Raw genomic sequence first — 21,556 nt, forward strand, 5'->3', positions numbered from 1 at the left:
TGATCGGACTTGGTTTTAGTTGGTTCCAGATTTAGTGCCCGATATTGACTCGAGCTCGATCTTTCCTCGGGGCTCGGTATTGACTTGGGCTCGGCATTGGTCGATCTCTAGCTCTCAAGCTCGATAACGCCGCTTCACATCATAGTTCGATTTGGATTCGAGCTCGGTATTTGATCGGTCCTAGAAATTTGAGCTCGGTAACCTAGCTTCAGATCTCATACCCGATATTATGAAGATGACCTTCGGTCCATTATGTTCCAATCTTGACTAATCATACGAAGGTTGAAATTGGTTTTGGCCGTATACAAACTTATAATGAGGTTCTAAGGACACATGATTTCACTTAATACCAATTGATAAATATGAAGATTAATAATAGAAATAAACTATAAAGTAAAGCAAACCGATGTTAGAATGGAACTCAACCCTCGAGCTAGGGTGCCCTCGAACTGATTGATACCAAAACAGTTAAAAATAAAGCAAACTGATGAACAAGAGAGTATAAGCTAAAGAGAGAGCATTATATTGGCTTTTTTATGCGAGAACAATGTGTCTTACAAATGGTTAATACTTACCTTTATATAGTAGAGGAATTCTACTTATGGTATAACTCTAATTACAGAAGAAAATCCCATGATTAGCTAATTAGCCGTTCCTAATTTGATCCGTTCCGAGATTTTCGCCATGATCTTCAACCAGTCACAGATATTTTGCCTTTCTGTTATTATGTTATCTTCGATCTTGCTCGATGCTTGTCTCATTCGGTCTCGATCGCTACTGGCCTCAATATCGACAGGTACCTCGAATCCTGAACTTGGTACCTTGTCCTCGTACCTTGGTCTGATCCACTACGGGGCTGACCCTCGATGTAGCTTCCTGGTCCGGGTCAGATAAAAAAATTGGATGGGCTCGATTTTAACCATATACAGATAGTCCCCTCATTTTTTGGAGTGTAATGACAAGAAACGAATTGAGCCTTCGATTTTTACCTCGACCTTCCATGACGTCACCGTCATGACGTAAGCAACAGAAGTGATCGAAATGTCTCGTCGGTACAGTTCCCCAAGTTATTAATGAGTGTCAGTTGGTGGTCGGCCACTAGTGCCTTTGAACCGTCGCCGTGAATCCAATAAATAGAGCCCTTCTTCATTGATTCAAACTTTACTTTCACTTCCTTCTAATCTCCAAAGCTTTTACATCTCTTAAGTTCTTCCCTTTTACAAATCTTCAGTGTCGAGGTATATATGCTCGATAACTGAAGGTTACCTTAAGCAGGTAAAGAAAGACTACAAATGGGAGGGCAAAGAGGTGGTGATCCCGACCCTCGAAGAAGACATCACCACCCATGTGGAAGGGTTTCTAAGTGTTTACACTTACCCTTTCACACTGAGCCCCCTCTACGTCATCATCATTGCTTTTTTCCGTCAATATCGAATAAACCTAGGCCAAATCCATCCTTCCTTTTGGTAAATTGTTATTCTGCTCCGATTCTTCGTGAGCAAAATCGAGGGGCTCCCTTTCACCCTCGATCACCTTATCAGATTGTATAGCCCCTGCCTCTATCGAGGTGGGTTAATAAAACTCCAATGTCGGGATACCAAAGTACTGTTCTCGAGCATAGACGAGGATAAAGACCGAGGCTGGATGGGCCGGTTCGTTCGAGTGAGGACTTCCGACCTAATCCAAGCCGAGAAGATGCCATTTCCTAAAAAATGGAACATGAATCGTAAGTACCGTCTCACTGTTAGCTTCCATGTATTATTTGTTCCTTTATTTTTTCTCATCGATGTCTTTTTCCATGATGTAGCAGTTGCTTGGATGCCCCATGCAATTCCCGACGTTGAGAGCTGGGTTCGGAACCTGGCCTCGACCTCTAATACGCCGAGCGCTTATGGCGCGATTTATCAAAGGGCTGATGGGAGGCCAAGACTCATGGTAATCCCACTTTTTGTGTATTTGATTATTCGACTAAGATGCACTTCTTCTACTTATTCAATTTTCTCGTGTACAGGCCTGGGCAAGGATGCGGTCATGAGGCCCCTATCTGGTGAGGAGGAGATTTCGATTCCGGCACCGAAACCGACGAAGGACAAAAAGAGGAAAAAGACCTCAACCTCCGAGGATCCAGAACCTAAGAAGAAGGCGGCTCGTAAGCCGAAGAAGAACATCATCCTTCTGACCGAAGACTATGTTCGGCGTCTAAGGGAGGAAGACGAAGAAGAGGAAGAAGACGACTCCGGGCTGGTGGCCCGAGTGGGAATGAGCACTGAGGCCCCAAAGGCCACTGAATCGGTGAAGTCTGCAGAGACTCCATCTCGAGATGATAGGGTCTCGGGAAGACACTTGGGCGAAGTCCCCGAGTCATCGAGGATTGAAGATGCCTCCCACCATAATGAGCCAACGGTGGGTACGACTGTAGGGGCTAGTCTCGAGGCCCCTCGAGATGGAGAAAACGCCCCAAGTGATCCACTTGGGGTAATAGGAATAAGAGGCTCCCCGCTGCTCTCCTCATTTTCTGAGGAGATGATTCAAGAGGCTCGGGCCTTGAAGACCCCCTCCATCGAAGGAGCCCATGGAAGGGAGGACCTCTTCCGTGATTACTTTACTGGGGTCGAAGATGCTACCGGCCTGAGTGACTTGGAGGTCTCGAGGAAGGACTCAGGCGAGGCATCGAGCCTTTTCAATAAAGCGCAGCAAGCTCTGAATTGGGTAAGCCTTAACTCCCCTTGTTGGTATTAACCTTGTGTTTATTTTTCTTTTCATGTCTAACTTTTTTTTTCTTCTTTCTGCGTAGGCCTCTGCGCTTTATCGGGAAGCATTTTCTCGGTTTTGAGCTGAGCTGAGTCGGTATGAGGCCGACATACAAAGGCTTACCGAGGAGAGGAATTCCCTCAACCTTCTCGGTGGGCAAAAAGAAGAAAAGATCAAGGACCTCCGAGCCGAGTTGGCCACAGCTCACAAAGATCAGACCGACCTGATCGAGCAAGTAAGGAAAATCTTAAAAGCTCATGGGCTCGATTTAGGAACGGTGGCTAACATTTCAATCTCACAGCTGAAGCAGAAGGTCGAGAGGATCGGGCAGTTCCACGAGGAGGTCAACATGATGAAGGCAGAGACTTAGGGTGGAAAGAAAGTATGGACCGCTTTGTTGCAGAAAAAGAGACTGCTCGAGCCCAATTATCATCGGTCGAAAGTCAGCTTCGAGGCATGAAGGAGAAGAGCTCGGCTCAGGCAAAGAAAATAGAGGAGCTCAAGGTTCGGTTGGCTTCCGAACTTGCAAAGGTCAAATCTGAAGCTGAAAAGGAAAAGGTCGAGGCAGATGCGATCCTGGTCGTCTACCAGGCCGATGCTGAAACCGCTTAAGTCCAAGCGAGAGAGGCAGCCGAGACCGCTCAAACTCGAGCACATTGGATTGTTGAACTCGCCAAATGCCAATCTCGGAGGAAAACCCTCGAGGAGATCCACGCTCGAGGTTTCGATCTTACCGACGAGATAATAAAGGCTAGAGAGTATTAAGCTGATGCTAGAGTGCTGGCCTCTTCCGATGATGATGATGATGATGGTAGCAAGATCGGGTCCGAGAATGGCGAGGACCTCGATGGAGAAGAAACCACCCCTGAGGAAAATTAGGAATCTTAGGTTTTTTCTTTTTTGATTTTTTGTGCGGGACCCTGATCGGTCCTTGTAAATATCTTCGTATATATTGTTGATACCCAATTTTGCCCTCATATTTTCTCAAATAATATATATACTTTCAAATATTATTTTTTGCATCATTATTTAGTTTACAAATCTATACGAGCATTTTCTATATTTTTTCATAATATTTAGAGTTTTTAAATTGATTTCCCTGTACTTAAATTACTTGAATACTTATTAATTATTTCTTCAAATTATTTTGTGATATTACCTAAAATTATTATTTGCACCTATAACACAGGTTTCAAATATTTTACTTTATTTTTTATATATAATTACATTAATATTTTAAAGGCTATTTGTACAATTTTGCAGCAATAGCCCATATTCATACATAAATGCTCTTTATTTATATTATTTGAGTCAAAATAGCATTTTATATTTTTTATAATACTAAGTTATTATTTTTAATCATTTTAGTACATAAATAATATTCTTATTTATTTATTAATTATTTTTATAAATTACTTTCGATAAATATTGCCTATTTAAATAATAGCCCAGATTTAAACTAATTTTTGGACCAAAATTGGCCCAATATACTTATCCCAACCCCCTGGCCCAAGACCAAATGACCCCTTTAGTTATAACTCAGCCGGGACCCGTTCCGCGACCCGCCCGCTTCTCCTCTAACCCTGGCCGTTGATCTCAAATGATCAACGACCCATAGTCATTCACCCGTTTTAATTAACCTAACCTGCCCCAAAACCCTATCATTTCCTCCCAGACGCCGCCTTTGAATCCTCTCTTCTCCTCTCCTCAGAAACCCTAGTCGACCTCTCAATTTTCTCCAAATCTGTCTCAATTATGGATTCTTTCCATGATTTTCTTACCTTTTATGTGTTATATCGGCACTACTTGTAAGGCTATGGTATCACTTAGTACTTGCCTAAACTTGGCAAGTACTATCTCTTAGATTTGGGTCTTTTCAACTTCAATCGCTTGAATCTGGATAAAATCTCGTCCATGTGCATCATGGCAAGGCTATATTGGGTCTGATTAGCCAAGCCAAGATCTCCGGCCAATCTCCGATTTCTGTCAACTAGGGTTTACCTATTTTTTCCCTAATCTGACTTTTACTGATTTTGCATGATATTATTTCATTATTTATGTTGATTTTATAATATTTCCTTGTTTGTTTGCCGAATTTCTACTACTATATAACTCCTCCCCCCCTCATTCCCCTTTAATTCAGACCGGAATTGCTAGATTTTCACTAATAACTATGGGAGATTGATGTGAAGTAGGTAATCGATTACCTATAGATGAGGTGGCACCGTCAGGGGAGAGAGAGAGAGAGAGAGAGAGAGAGAGAGAGAGAGAGAGAGAGAGAGATGGGTTGTGCGTGTGAGTGTAATGGGATCAATGTTTAGGTCCCTTAGGGTGGGGTGGCTCACTGACAAGTGGGATTGGGCTATGAGTGTATTTCTTTGAGAGACTGGGATATTTTTATTTTATGTAAGAATACTCGATTTGGGGGGCACAAATAGAAGTCCACCTAAGGTATCTTCTTCCACCTTGTTTGTATCAAATTTGTGAGTGTGGGTGTAAGGTATTATGCCCAAAGAGGCATCTTTTATTAGTGTATTAGGTAGGTGCCTTTTATGACCAGAATGTTTGATATGTGGTGGGTCACGTGGGCTACTCGCGCCCAATTAGTGATTTGGGCTAATTTGCTTCTGGGTCATAGAAGCCCTGGGAGGTATCTAGCCCTTTTAGGTCAAGAGATCACCCCTTTTGGGCTAGCTGGCTCCCTGGGTCATTTTCAACGCGGCCCTAATTTATGGAGCCCATGGAAGGCCTGTGGTTCAGGACAAGGAACGTACCTGATGTCGAATTAAATCGCTTTACTTGTATTTGGGTAGTCGTCGCCGTTGTTCCCTTCTGCTACCATTGTAGATGCTTGTTTTTTCCTAAAAGGGACAGTTTTCCATTGACCGTCTCTGTTCTACGCTGTTTCTTCTCCGGGGGGAGGGGGGACATTTGTGTGGGGATCTGGTTGTGGGTTTTGATATGGGGTTTTAACATTGAAGGAACAAAACCTAATTGTATGCCCAATCCTCTCACAAGCCTTGCAAAGAATCCCCTCCCCCCTCATACAGTATGGGCTGGATGTGGGTACCTATGTTTACTGTAGAGGTAACTGGAATCTCCAATGCTACTTAAACACATATCGTTGCGTATCTTCCCCTTTGGGTGGAGGAGGTACATGTGTCGATCTTTAAGAGTTTCCCGATTATGTTGCCGACTTGTTCAAGACTGGCTTTATCGTAGAATTTTGCCGACAACTGGGATAGCCTGATCCATACAACTGTTATGGCTATCTTATATTCTACTGGGACAAAATTTGGTTCCCATCGGCGAACCGATAAGAAATGTCCCGCTACAAACCATAGGCCCTCTGTCAAGATCCTAGTCATGCTCTCTTCGAGAATGAATTTGACTATAAAAAAATCCCAGCCCAAATTAATGAGGGTGAGGGGTTCTATTGGTTTCCATAAGTGTGCCAACTTTGCTCGCAACACTTGGTGTGAAATTTTCCTCCCAAATATTTTGATAATTAGGGAATTTTTTTAAGGTTGGTAGAGTCTGACTTTGTCCTCATTAGTCAGTGGGATTGGAATATTCCCGACGTTTAGTTCAAATAAGAGAATGGAGGGTGATTGGTGATGTAGTTGGTACAGGGTAGATGAAAATTCAACTACGGGATATGAAAGAGGATATGCCCAAAAGAACTCCTTTAAGGAGATTAAGTTTTAGTGTAACTATTTAGGGATATACCTTATAAGGAGTGTGAGTGTAGAATTTTCATAATATAGGAGGTGAAAGTGCTTGAATAAAAAAAAATAAGGGATGTTCTCAAAATTGAGTTATATTATATGAGTATTTGTGTAATTAAAAGGAATTTGAGATTCTTTGATGTTTAGTTCAAAAATCGAAGGAACTCAACATTAGCAAATTAAAGGCTGAGGGCATATACAGGAGAAGGGGAGTAAGAAGAGTTGCAGAAGCAATAGAGTGAAAGGGTTGAAAAAGAGAATCAATTGTCAATGTAAATAAAATAAAAGGAAGCTATTGTTACAATAAAGTTTGTAAAACGGAGCTAGTTCTTAAAATATCACGTATGTAATTCGCGGGTGTCCGGCGCGCGCAAGTTCTGGCTGCTTTTACAATCCGGGTTCCGGTCGGAAAGAGCAATCGTGTTGGTGGTATCAACAAACTGCATCTTTGTTCTGCTTCTTTCCTTCCCATGTAATACTACGATATTTTAGTTTTAGTTTCTTCTCAAAATCTATATACTATTAGTCTTCTCCAATTAACTTTTTTCCCCACCTTTTTTGTACTCGTAATATAAGTTTCTTTATGATTTTTGAGAGTATGTTATGGCCATGTTAGTACTGATTGACTCTGGTAGTTGGAAGAAGAAAGAAAAATATAAACTTTTATTTCATTCCGTTAATTGTTATGCTGCAGGAGACTCTCATGGCGAAAAGGCTGCAGCTTTCCAATAATTTTGCTCTAAAGAAGGTAAATCCTGCTACAAGACTTCTGCTACTATTCTTTTCTCATTGATTGATTTGATGAAACAGTTTTTATTCTCTATTTTTCTAGTGTTCAAGACGAGTTTGCACTCCGGAGGATCGCATTAGTCAGTTGCCTGATGAAGTTCTTGTACATATACTGTCTTACCTTAGCGTTAAGGAAGCAGCAGACACCAGTGTCCTCTCCAAGCGTTGGTTAATCTTGTGGAGATATGTTCCTCGGCTTGATTTTGATGCTACCAAACAATTGGACGAAGTAGCAGTGGATCAAAAGCTTCAGAAAAGGCACATGAAGAAGTATGTGAGATGGGTCAACCGTACGTTGCAAATGTGTAAAGGTCAAAGATTAGACCAATTTCGTGTTTGTTTCCATTTAAACAATTCGCCCAGTATGAGATTGACAAGTGGCTTGAGTTTGCCTTTGCTAGGCAAGTGCAAAAGCTAGAGTTTGACTTATCCGACAGGAGATGTGGGGATTGGAGATCCTAAAACTTTTTATACTTTCCCGCCCCAACTCCTCGATCTCACTGATAATGCTTGTCAACCACATTTCCACATGTTCAAGCCTTTCTTGCATAATTTTAAGCATATAAAGGTACTGTTATTTAAGTCTGTAAATGTGACAGGAGATGTTCTTGACTTCTTCCTGCACAATTGTCCTTTTCTTGAAGAAATGGTGGTTCAATCATATTCCTGGTAAATTTGAATGTCGTTGGTCCTTTCCTCAAGTTGAAACGCTTGGAGATATGGTACTGGCGTATTACCACCGTGTAAAATTACTTCAAATCTGTGATACAAACCTTGTAACACTTGTGACTTCAGCAGGCGACAAATTATTGCTTCGTAATGTCCCGATGCTGATTGAGGTAGAAATTGCGGGTTTCATGTTCACACATATTTGGATGAAATATTGCCCTTGGAGTTGGGTTTCATGTGTTCTCTCTCAGCTAGAGGTCCTCAAAATACATGCTTGTAATGGATTGGTCAGTGAACAAAATTTTCAAATGTATATCTATCTTTACTTTGCTTGTACTTATTGCTTGTACTAATTGGTGTGTTGTAAATATTTCCCAGGAGTACTTGGAGCATTACAAATTTCCTGAACTCACCAAGCTCAAGAAATTTGTCGTAGAAGTTTTAGCAAAGGAAGACATGAGTGTCTTAGGTTGCATAAATGTCATAGGGGCGGCTCCACAGTTGAAGGAATTTGAGTTGAAGGTAAGTGTCAAGTCTGATTTGATCATTTTGGATGTCTTGATTATACCAAAAACTACATAAATTAACTTCATTTTCATATTCTGCATTTCCTATGTACTAATTGTTTGCCATATGAGTTTGTGTAACTGTGGGTTCAATTTTTCTCATTGGCAGTCGTTTTGGAGTAATCCCACGAGGCGAGAATGGGAGTGTGTGAAGACTGTAAGATGTTCACTACATCACCTCAAAGTGATCACGTTTTTTCGGATATTTTTGAAGTATCGGTGAACTTAAACTTGAACTCGTTAGGTATTTTTTGGAAAATGCTATGGTGCTCGAGAAAATCGTTGTTGATCCTCGTAATCAATATGACCTTGTCCCGTCGGAATCAGAAGAAATTGAGGAGCAAATGACAGGAAATTTTGCTAAGCTCCAGCTTGAAGGTGAAGTACCTTCGCCTATTGAGTTGGTGATACTGTGAAGGTTAATTTATGGAAATAATAATATGTTAATTTTCAGTTATTTGGACCCGTATATTTAAGATTTATGCTAGAGGGGAAATGTGGTTTAATATAATGATTGTATTCCTGAGGGAGCTTTATGTATGATCTAATTTATATTTCGAAATTTGCTTATTTTGACCTTATGTAATGTTTGTGTCAAGTCTAATAACAAGATTTATGGTGCTGGCAATTTTACATACAATTTAAATGGAGTATTTATTATAATAGGATTACTTACACTGTTTTTACTTTTCTACTGTACTGTAAAAACTCATACTTCGGGTTGCCCCTCCATTTTGGCCTCTCATAATGACCTGAGACTTCTCCCCATGTAATTAATTGATGAAATAGCAAGTGATTAGCAATTCTTGATTCTAATTAAGTAAAACTTCTGTATATAGAGATTTGAGAAAGGTCTTTTGTAAAGCCTGATATAGTGTTGAAGTTGTACCAAATCCAATATAGGAATTAGGGAAAAGCTCAAACCTTTCTTCTTCTAAAAGCAAACAGCACTTCCTATTTGCCTATTTATCATATTCACCGTCTAAAAACTTATCCCTTATGTTCATATCAAATACTGTGATTAAATTATAAATAAAGGTGTAAACCTATTAGTTAATTACAGTATGATTTAATGATATGTGAAGAAATGTATGTATCATAGAAAAGAATAAATGTGGTGCTTTATCTCTAAATGAATTCCCTAAATTGCGCTTCTTTCTTAAATTAATTAGTACTTAATTAATTAAAAGCTTGACGCCAGGGTGCCGAACAAAAGATCAGAAATGCTATAATAACAAGTTAAAGGGGCATACCAACTTTCTTTCTGCATGAAAATTCACAAAAAGGCAACATAAAATAATAAAAAGTAATTTCCGAATGCTTGAGAAAGAAAAAGATAGTGCTATTAACTACTCTTATATGATCTGGTCAAGATATGTTCAAACAATCCGGAAAAAGAAAAAAAGTTTCCTATATCTGTTTTCTTATTAATAATGACTTGAATATATATACAAATACATTGCAGAATTCATCTAGTATTAAACATGAAATAACCAAATAGATCTTCTTCATAAACAAGCAAAATATAAAGACAAATGTTAATTGCTGGTGACTAACACTAAATTAGATCCATTGCTTAACTTTCTTTGCTTTTGATCCTCATTCCGCTCCCTTTCTAATTGAATCTTTGCATCTAAATATGCCCTCTTAACTTCCTCATTCCCTGGTTTTTCTTGTAACAAAATTTCATAATCTTGAATTGCAGCCTCCCATCTTTCCAACTATGTAATAAAATGCAAGAATCAAAAATGAGGGGAAAAAACCCATCAGGTTAGTGTATGATCTATGAAATAATAATAGAAATTAAAGAAAAAAAGAGATGTGTACAAAGAGTAATTTTACCTTCATGTAGCAATCAGCTCTTTTAAATCTAGCCTTTAAATATGAAGAACGTAATACAAGAGCTGCAGTGCAATCCTCCACTGCTTTCTCAAATTGTCCCAACTTGAATCGACAAGCTGCTCTGTTAAATAACAAAACAGAATTGTATGGCTCCTGTTCTAATCCTTGAGTGTAAATAGAACAAGCGTCTGTGTATTTTGATTCCTTAAAAAGGTCATTACCCTTTAACCGAGCTGATGCCAACCCTTTAATTCTTCTTAAAATTTTGGTTATTTCATTGCTCAAGTCAAGTTTCGCAGCCTCTTGAGCTGCAGCAATTCCATCGTCGAACCTGCCTACTAATGTGTAAACTTGTGCTCGAATTATTAACAAATACGCTGTTTTAGTTGAGCCGAAAAGGCAAGTACAAAGTTCCGTTTCAAAATTAGGTCCCTTCTGAATAGTGATGTATGCCTCCTCATGTCTTTGTAATTTCATCAATGCTTCAGCTCTCATTGCAATGATCTTTTTGAGTACAAAAAAGAAGGTGGAAACATAAAGTAAGCATCTTTAAACAGGTAAAGTTTTTAATTAAACTTGATGATTAAGAAAAGGGCTAAGTTGTTTCAACCTGTGGAGCTGAATCTGCACCAAAAGACATTGCATTTTGGCTCTCCTTAAGTAATGTGCTGTAATCCCTTAGCTTATGAGCTTCTATGCAATTGCAGATGCTTCTTTTAAGATCTTGAGCCTCAGCAATGTCTCTTCTTTCAACTTTTCGTCCACATTGTTTGTAATGATCTATTGCTTTCTCTGCTTCTCCCAATCTGTTGAGGGGAATATTATCAACTAAAGTAAAGAACACCATCTAATTAATTACTTAAAAACTTCTGTTTTGATCACATGATTTTAGTACCTGAGATATAGTCTTGCAAGGCGAGATTGAGCGTTGTGATAAAAAGGGTCTATCCGGATGGCCTCTCTGCATTCAATCACTGCCTCCATAAGACGGCCTAAACTCATTAAAGCTGCACTTTTGTTGCTATAATAACATGCATTTCTTGGATTGATGGAAATTGCTTGATCATATAAAGCCATTGCTTCCTCAAATCTTCCATTTCTATAATGCTCATTTCCCATACACTTTACCACATCAGGGTCCAATTTATTTAACATATGGCTCCTTATACTAGGTTGTTTTACTATGTTCCCCATCAAGACTACTTTGCCTATAGTCTTTTGATCACTTGAGCCATTTTGGTTCTTTTGTTGCTTCAGATTTCCTAATTGGCCTAATAACATAATGTTGCCTGTGGAGGAAGCACGGTTCAATGCTCCAGTCGCGGTCAAGTCAGAGGGGGTGAAAGTTGGTTCCCTCCTAGGCTTTTTAGTGTTGGCCAAGTTGACAACTTGTGACATTTTGTGTGAGCTCGAAAAAGTGGACGATTGCTTCGAGCTGATTCTCGTACCATCGGATGTTGATCTCCTAACATGTTTTTGATCATGGGAAATCGAATTCCTCGGAGTGATTGAGGGTGGTTGAGTGGAATGTTTCACACCTAGTTTTCTTGGATTTTTGGCTGATTTCTTGGCGTCTAAATATGTGATGCTTGGCCTAATTGGTGTTAGATCATTGGCACTGGACTTGATGGGAAGTGGTGGCACTGGTTGTTTACTTGGCTTAGATTTTCCAAGTTGAAAAATTGCTGCCATTAAACCACAACCCAATTGAATTTCCACTGACCTCTCTGCAATTTCAGCCATTGTTCCTCCTTCACAATTTGCTATCTGGTTTTTAATAAGCTATTTTAGAGGAAATGGAAGGCTTTATCCAAAGTGAAGTATTCATGAATCAAAGTGGAAAGGTCAAATGGAAAAAAGATATTAATTTTTAAACACAATCCAGTAGACACATGGTCCAAGAAAGGGGAAAGAAATCAAAGATAAAACTTGAATATGAAGGGTTCAATGTGATAGGCCCTGATTCAGATAGAACAAATGTTTTGATTACTTATATATACTCTTTAAAGGTCCTAGAGTGGAAGTCAAGAAACCAACTTTATTTTCTTTTGCCGCTAAGAGTTTTGGCCTATCAAACAAAATTCCAAAAGGGGACAAGACTCGTCGTTCTAATAAAGTACCAACGAATGTCTTATCAAGAAAGTGTTATTTGGAACGATTTCTTTAAAATTTCTTTCCTATAGTGCCAAACAAGTAGGACCTTCCACCTAATCATAACAAAGTTTTTATTCCGGCAGGATTAGCTTAAAAATTCACACGTGCAAACATGTTTCATTCGCCAAACCTTCTGAAAAAATCTAACACGCAAGTTGAGAGATTAAGAATTCTATTATTAACTGAAAAGAAAATATATATTTATATAACTAAAGAAGAGTTGAATTTGTTTCTCAACGTCCCAAGAAATGAACCCATTGTTCAGATAATACATTTCAGTATTTAAAATCACATTTAATGTGTCACTTCCCAAACCATGTGTAAACACGAGATAATTTGTGTATCAAACTATCTTTTTTTATAACTTAAGTTTACTTACTAAAAAGTTTAGTTGAATGATAATTACAACAACTTTATTATAATATGACTTGTCATTTACATTATTCGTTTTAACTCGCCCATATCTGATCCGATCCGACCTACCGTTTGCCACCACTAATGAAGTACTTGTATTTATTACTACTCCTTCCATGTTCTAAAATCGGTGGTCTTGTTATTCAAAGAAAGATTTCGGTTTTTAAAAAAAAAAAAGGAAAAATGCCTCGTTAAATAAATCAAACAAGATGAAAAGAATATAGTTCTATATACAGTCAGAAATTTCAAACAATAATTCTAGTAAGACATATTATATAATTCGGCATGTCCTTATTGTAACGCGATTTTTCCAACAAAGCTTGTCATTTAGTGTAAGAAATACTGTGTTCACTTTGAGGCCAATAATATAAATTCCAAAGAATTTGACCAAAAAATAGACACTTTTCTTCTGCTGCATGGCTTTAGAAATTCGTCGGTGCCTGCCGTCCATAATCCAATTTCGGCAAAATCAATATGAAACAATGAGTTTTTCATTTTGTGACAATAACATTTCTAACCTTGCCAAAAATGTAGTCAAAGTTTTCAACTTTTGGAAAGAGGACAATACACCTAAGCTATCTCTCCTCTTCCATTTTCTAATTGAAGATCTTTAAGAAAATTGACATCATTACTTGTACCAAATGTAAAAGTTATTTTGTGTCACGATTCGGGCATTCCATAATCGTTTTGGAATAACTCGGATTTAACTTTCTTAATAGTGAGTATAAGTATTTAAAATATTTTCAGTTTTTAACAAAGCAATGAAGCAACTGAAGTTTGGCCGAATAAAAGCAATCTCAGTGCGTAGTTATGGGACGAAAACATCACAGAAACTCCTATATTTTGCTTTTTAAACAACAACCATTACCTTTCCGCTTTGTCTTTTGATAAACGGCCAAAAATGCATATTTCATAACTTCTGTGATTACAGTAAGTTACATGAGTTTTTTTAGTAAATTATGCTCATTACATGCATTCTTATGTGTAGAAGCAAGTTGGACAAAAAATGAGCAAAAAAAGTTAATTCGGGACCAAAAGACAAAAGAAGGACGTTGTTCATTCACTCTCGCGTGCACATGAGAGAGTGAACAAGCAAGCTGAGGAAAAGCTTGAAAAAAAAAACAGCGGATTATGGCAAAAAGGCATGGAAGTGCACGAGATACCTAGAAGGAAAAGAAAAAGAGAAGAACTTCGCTCGTTCACTCTCGCATGCGCACGAGAGAGTGAACGAGCTATCCTAAAAAGGTTATTTCGAAGTGAGCTTATATTATTTTGCCCCATGCTAACCCTATCCCATATAAATAGTTTTTAAACTCACTTTAGGAGGGGGAGAGGAGGACGTTTTTTACAGCAGATTCGACCTAGGAGGGGGACGTTCTTAGAGAAGATTATCGACCAAAGGAGGCAAGAACACACCAGGAGCAAGGCGGAGAATTCTTCTACGAGTTTTTCACTTCCTTCTTCCTATTTTCATTATTGGTTATGAATTCTAGTATTGTAGTTTTTCATACTATTATGAATAGCTAATTTGTTATCTAGGGCTTTAATAGAACCTTTTGTAGGATAAATTCTTGTGATATTTTTATATAATTAAGCCGTTGGATTTCTCTACTTGTTCAACTACGTGTTTATTGTTATTGATTGAATGGCCATAAATAAACTGTGCCTATTTAGTGTGTATACTGATCGAGAGAGAGTACACATTTAGGTAGTTGTTGAACAACATCACTCCTAATGTATGTGGGAGATCAATACAGAGGGTTTAAAGGCAGGATTAGAGATAACGAAACCTTGGTGCGATCGTAGTGAGCGGTGAATTAGTGCCAGCTAGCGTAGTTCGAGAGAATACGTCTAGTAAATTATGGTAGTTGCTCGAGAGAGAGAGTTACGACACCCAAAGTACTCACGATCGATAGAGAATACTTAGGCGAAATTATAAAAGACGTAGCAGGAAGGATTCCGACAATTGGAGAAATCATAACTCTAGACCTCCTTAATTAATCTTTTCTCCAACCTCTCGTATCTCTAGTTGGTAATTCACTACTTTAATTTGTTAGTTAATTAGTTTAACATAAGAATCTTTATATTTATAACTTAGAAATTATTCGAACTTGTATTCTTAGTGATACTTAACAATTATAGCGAAGCCTTAGTTCTCTGTGTGATTCGACTCCGGACTTTTAGATCGGATTATATTTGCAGCGACCTCTTATCCTTTTTAGGACTAGAGTTGGCCGTGATTAAATTTTGGTGCCGCTGCCGGGGAACTAAGGTGTAGTTGTAGGTATACATATTGCTAGGTTTCAAGTTTCAACTTTTATTTTTATTTTTTTGTATTTAATTTTTTTTATTTTTGTTTTAGTTATTGATTTGAGAGACATGACATCGTGGAATTATGAGAGTTTTGATGTTGGCAATTCTTCTCTCGATCCTCCTTATGCATATTATGGAGAAAACCACCCATTGCAAAATTGTCAAAATATTTTCGAGAGCGAGTTATGCGCACCAACTCAATCTTATGTGTGGAATGTGTGTAATATATGTGGTGGTCAAGATGGTCATTTTTCTGATTGTGCTTGTATGTCTTATCCGCTTTGGACCCCTTATTATGATGGTTCTACTTTTTCTTGTGAGGTTAACAGGAACAAAGAACCCAGTGAAGCTGACCTGAAGGAGATCAAAGTTATGTTAAAGTATTTTATGGAACAAAGTAATGAGAAACAACTGCAAATACAAAGGCTATGTGATACTATCCAAAGGGAAGATGCAATTATTCATAACCTGGAGACACAAGCGAGTCAATTAGTTGAAGCATTTAATGCTCAACAAGCTGATATTGTGGATAGTATCCAAAAAGAGCATACATTAGATGCAGAAATTGAGGTGCTAATGGAGGAGGTCAGAGTAGAACACCAACAATCTATCAAACTAGAATTTGAGGATGCCGATGTTGTAAAAGTGATACTAGAGTTAACCAAAGACATTGAAGATACATATTTAGTTGAGTCTAGTGTCATTGGTTTTAAGGATGTTAACGGTCCCAAAGTTCATGTAGTTGAGCGCATTGGCCCACACTATGTTTGGATGATGATATAGAAATAGAGTCATCCGAGCCAATTGAGGAGTTAAGGGATGAGGAACAAGGTACCTACACTCTAAAATTCTTCTTGCCGGAAAGTCAGGATCACACGCCTCATCTAAAGGCCAAGAAGTGCAGAATACTACATTGTTTCCTTGGGCCAACTAGATTCGTTCCACCAACCCAAGAGCATAATCGTATACTTGAAGCAAAACTTGGGGTTCAATTCATAAGCTCGAGGTGGAGGCAAAAAGTGATTCGCATCGTGCCGCGACTTTAAATCAAGCGCTTGTTGGGAGGCAACTCAGCTTTATTGCTTTATTTTTTTTATTATTATTGTATTATTATTACAGTGTTGTTTTTGATTTCTCTAGGAGCATGGGAAGTAAGGCTATTGGAAGAAAGCAAAAGCAGGGGAGATGGTCAGAACTAAGTGTGGGGTGCCCGCACAAAGAACCTAGTCTGGGAGAAGTCTGAGTACCCCATGAGCTGCTAATGCTTCGGCCTTTGTCCTATCAGGGAGTTTCTTTTACCCTCTTGTATTTATGGGTGTGCATTGGGGACAATGCATAATTTTAAATGTGGGGTGAAGAGACTGTTTGGGTGTTCATGTGCTATTTTAGTTGTGTTATTGTATGTGTGTTGAGAAAAAATAAATAATAAATAAATAATTAGGTAGAAATAATCCCTCTTGGTTTTTCTTATGGACATGATTCTTTTCCAAGGGATGACTCTTTGAACTGGGTAGTAATTTTTTTTAGGTAGAAAATTCATAAAAGTTTTGGACTTTTCCCGACGATGGACTTCGTTGACAGTTTTCTTGAGAGAGTAAAGTCTAAAGAAAAAATACAAAAAGATTTTTCTTTTCTTTTTAGAACCGATAATGGAATGAAAGAACTTGAGTATCAATACTTTTTGACATGCTTTATGCCGGGACTTAGAGTTGTAATATTTGAATTAATTATCTATTTCGTGTTCTATGTGCCCACATGCCTTGAGAATATATGTGACTTTCCTTTGACGCTTAAGTTCATTTGTTGACTCCTGTGATTACTTCCCATGTGTTGAGTTAATATGATGATTATGCTTAGATGTTTAACTTGAGTGTCAGGTCTGAACCGTCCGGAGTGAATCATGTGCATTGTGTGATGTGAGGCTTGATTACATTCTGTGCTATCATGTGTTAGTCTAGAACTTGCCTCGTGTGTTAGTCGAAGCAAAATAAGTAAGCTTTGTGAGTCTAGAAGATGATGTAGGCGTTTCTTTGATTGTCCATTGAGCTAGTACGCCAACATAAATAAAATTATCCTTAGATAGCCCATTTGAGCCTATAAAGTTTTTCTTTGGCACCCACATTACAAGTTTGTTCCCTTTTTGTTCTTAATCAGATCTTTTTGAACCTTTATCTCCGAAAGTACTTAAGTCGCTAGAAGAGTAAGGTGAGAGTTGGAGTAACTTTTGAGTGGAACCACAGAAAGGCCAAAAGGTGTACATATGTTTTGAAAGATCATTGGCTGAGCAACCCAAGTTTGGAGAGTGTTGGGAAAAAAACGAAAAAAAAAGATCAAATAAAATACAAAAAAGAAAAATGGAAAAAAATAGAAAATACTCCTCCTATTCCTCTTAATCTGAGCTAATGAATTCATAGTCGTGCTTAAAGAAGAAGGGTTAAATTATATATGGTTTCGTAGTATTGCTTGAATTGGTCATGAAGAGTATGTATTTGAAAGTTAAGTGTGGTGTATTAAATGCTTAAGAGGGTTAGTCACTATACCCAAATATATCCTACTTATCTCTTAGCCTACATTACAACCTGGAAAGACCTAATTGATTCTAGACTTCACAAGCTTAAATTAGTAGAGACATACACTACGGGCAAGCCTATGGTACGACCTCAGGATATACATGAATTTCTTTGTGAGAGTGAGTGAATTCCTTCGATGTGTAAGTTCTTAAATTATACTTAAATGCATATTTGAGTGTGTAGACTAATTTCTCTCTTTAATTGTGGCGAGAGCACATAATTTACAAAGGATTGGTAAAGTCCAAGCATTTTGAGTTGACACAAGAAATAAGTCATAGTAAGGAATGTATTGGAGTCATCTCTTGAGGTTAGGATGTTAGAAGAAGTAGCACAAATATTTTATATAGTCTTGGCATGGGTCTACTTTTGAAGAAAGATGTCAATAGTTCTTATATTGAGTTCAAAGTGTTGGCATAAGCCATTGTCATTGGTATGATGCTTGAGTATATTTTGAAAATGTGTTTCTTGCCATTATGCTTAATTTTGAAAGTTGCTCGAGGACGAGCAAGAGTTTAAGTGTGGGGCGTTGTCTATCAAAACGAATCTTTTTGTATTTTACAATTAGATAAAGGTGTATATGGGTCGGGTTGGTTCGGATTTTCTAATTACCAAACTAAACCAGTTATATCGGGTTATTAAATCTAAAGACCAAACCAAACCAATAAAAGTCGGATTTTTAAATCTCGATTTTTCTCGAGGTTTTCGGGTTGTTTCGGGTTTTTTTTTCATAAAGTCTTCATAGCACAAAACATAGAATTTGTGCTCCAAATATTTCTTTAATACTAGTAAGACAGAACTATATAAGGTATTTTTTTAATAAAATAACATAAATATGAGATGATTCATGTCATTGCACTAAAATATTCAACAATAAAGATAAGAAAATCACATAAAATAAATATTATAAATAAGCAATAATGAAAACAAACATACTTTAAAATTACTAATAAGTTGCTAAAATAAGTACGACTAATAAGTACTATTATTTACATGACTAAACACTAAAAGAAAAATAAGTTATGCATTTTATCTAAACCATGGAAAAACTAAAAAATAGATATCCAACACTATTTTTATTCATAGTACAATTGAATTGAATGTCTTTTATTATCATTAGTATTGATTTAATTTGATTTAGGATTTATTTGAGTTACTAACATTTATGGACTATAAAACTTATTGGAGCATCCAAAAATTATAAGTCCAAACTTGAAATAATACGTTAAAAGATTAAATTATGAAAAAGCTTAAGAAATATTTATAAACTACACTACAGTAAATATTTTCATGTATTTAATATATTTAAAACTTCTATACATATAATGTCGGGTTGGTTTGGTTTCGATTTGACTTTTTTTAGTTAAAACCAAATCAAACCAAATATCATCGGGTTTTTTTTTCCAACACTAAACCATAGTCGGGTTTTTTTCTCGGTTTGACTCGGATTATCGGATTGGTACGGTTTGTCGATTTGATTTGTATACCCCTACAATTAGATTAGTGAATCCAGCTGCTTTTGTCTACAATAATTTAATTTGTTACATGAAATTTTCCAATCTCCTGATCAGTGAACATTTTAATTAGTGTTTAGATTTCTTGGCACGTGTTTGAAAGCTTCATTTGGTGAGCTCCCAATATAACTTCCGCAATTAAGGTGAAGGGTTATCAGCAGTGGCGTACCACTCCCAAGATATTAATTTGCATCTTAATCATTTTTAGAAATTCCCTTGATCAGCTCAATCTCTTGATTCTACACACTCTCGGGAATTATAATGATATTGCCTAATTTCAATATGGTTTTTGGGCATGTGAACAATTTCGTTAAGAGGTTTTTTTCTTTTTATACAATATTTGAAATTTATTTATCAAAATTGTTCTAATTTTGTATATTACTTGTCCTAAATAAGGATTACTTACAAATTATATACATTCCACCTTAAAAGGCTCCCAGTCCATTATTAGTGCCTTAAATTAAGAGATTCTTTGCTTGGAAAAAGGCATGACTGAAGGGAACAATGGTGTTAACCACCTTTCCCTTCCATGGTCAACTATATTTTTTTAAAAAGAAAAGAAAGCAAACAGACGGGAGAATACAAAATAAACAATACTTCTGAGCAAATGTCACCCTAATTGTTCTTTCTTTAAAATCTTTTTGTAGACAAGCATATTGTCTGAATTTTGGAAATAAAAGAAAGAAAACTGCTTCAGCCAGTGCAATGATCGTGTAGCAATGTTAAGATGCATACAAGTGAAGCTGAAAACATTTCAATAATTTCTCTAATGATTTTGACGAAAATCTCATCTCATTAGAATATAGTTTGATATCTTCTGTCACTTATCCATAAATAAAATACATACATCATATTATGCTTCTCATAAGAAAAAATTTGATGGCAAACAAGACAAAAAAGGAGGACCCTCTTAATTTACCAACAAAAGAAATCTACTAACATCTATAAGCTGGGACAAAAGTGGGCACAAGGTTATTAAGAAAAAGAAAGAAAAGAAAACTAAAACACAACCTATTTAGTGGGGACTTCTTTCGTGACAACACAAGCCCAAGTTTACAAAAATCAATGCATTTAATCAACATATCCTATTTCAAGAAAAGAATAATGCATTATACAACATCATACAAATTAAAAATAAATTTCATAGAAATTTAATACAAAATTTGATATATCTACAACAACATACATAATAAAAATAAATTTCATACAACTAGTTATACAATATATAACTTATTTATAACTTATCTACAACTTTCATACATCCTTCTTACCCAATTAAATACAACTACAACATCATACAACTTAAATATAATTTTCATACAAATTTTATATAATATGTCTTTTGTATACTTTGTATCTGATTTGTATATACTTTGTATGTGGTGTGTGCTTCTTCCTCTCTAAAATTTCAATCAAAACTTTCTCTCTTAATACAATTTTGATACATATCAACAACTTTATGTAAAAAAGATAGTCTTGATAACTTAAATATAAATTTTATACAACGATTCATACATTATACAATTATTTTTCAACTTTCATATAACATTCAAATAATAAAAAATATATAACTACAACAGAATACAATTTACATACAATTATACTACAACTTTACTACAATTTCGTAAGTACCAACCCGATAAGAATGCTCTTGAGTAGAGAATTATTTTTTAGTGAAATATGTTATTTGGTGACTTTTACTGCACCTTTAATGAAGGAAAAATGGCATGCCAAATTGCCTTTAATGAAGGGAAATTACCATTTATGTCAGCCCATAAGTTAGTACAAAAATTTGTCAATTCATAAAAAATTGCTAATATTAGCTAACTAGTTATTTGTAGTCAAAAAAATATCAAAATTTTGCTTTCTTTTGAGTAAGTATTGTTGGAATATATTGGATACATCTTAAGGAGTTTAAATCTCAATTTTGGGATGATTTGATATAGTTTTGAGGTGGTTTGAATTAAAAATGTAAAGTAAAATATGAATGTGTATCACACTATGTATCATTTGTGTATCACATATGTATCATATTTGTATCAATGTGTATCACATGTATATCCATTTATACCTGTATGTGAGATACATGCGTGATACATGTGTCGCATAAGAATTTTTTGAACCCGATTTTAACTCGAATTTTGGTACCAAATCAGTCCAAATCACCTCCAATCTTTCTCAAATTTTGTATATTTACTCATCTATATGTTTTTATTGAATTGCAACCATACCCATCGAAAAAGGTCCCA

At 36.6% G+C, this 21,556-nt stretch overlaps 1 protein-coding gene across 2 annotated transcripts; it reads right to left on the reverse strand.

Annotated features, from left to right (window-relative positions):
* Positions 1–9,897: 9,897 nt before the first annotated feature.
* LOC104102555 (inactive TPR repeat-containing thioredoxin TTL3-like) lies at positions 9,898–12,317 on the reverse strand. Of its 2 annotated transcripts, XM_070200067.1 has the most exons (5): positions 11,241–12,317; positions 10,956–11,151; positions 10,567–10,849; positions 10,346–10,466; positions 10,087–10,224 (listed from the first exon to the last, which is right to left on the reverse strand). In XM_070200067.1, the coding sequence occupies exons 1-4, from the start codon at positions 12,086–12,088 to the stop codon at positions 10,381–10,383; spliced, it is 1,413 nt and encodes a 470-aa protein (XP_070056168.1). In that variant the 5' UTR covers positions 12,089–12,317; the 3' UTR covers positions 10,087–10,224; positions 10,346–10,380. The 2 variants fall into 2 exon arrangements, with proteins under 2 accessions (XP_009608583.1, XP_070056168.1); XM_009610288.4 differs by having other exon boundaries at positions 9,898–10,224; positions 10,346–10,849; positions 11,241–12,316.
* Between the last annotated feature and the right edge of the window lie 9,239 nt (positions 12,318–21,556).

This window comes from Nicotiana tomentosiformis, chromosome 4 (assembly GCF_000390325.3).
Source record: "Nicotiana tomentosiformis chromosome 4, ASM39032v3, whole genome shotgun sequence".
Lineage (NCBI taxonomy): Eukaryota > Viridiplantae > Streptophyta > Magnoliopsida > Solanales > Solanaceae > Nicotiana > Nicotiana tomentosiformis.

Bases quoted from the DNA above. Each gene is read 5' to 3' on its own strand.
- LOC104102555 (XM_009610288.4), bottom strand. From the start codon at position 12,088: ATGGCTGAAATTGCAGAGAGGTCAGTGGAAATTCAATTGGGTTGTGGT. The intron at 10,850-10,955 runs GTTGAAACAACT...GTACTCAAAAAG, and splicing joins GTGCAGATTCAGCTCCACAG to ATCATTGCAATGAGAGCTGA. The intron at 10,225-10,345 runs GTAAAATTACTC...TTTATTACATAG, and splicing joins GAGCTGATTGCTACATGAAG to TTGGAAAGATGGGAGGCTGC.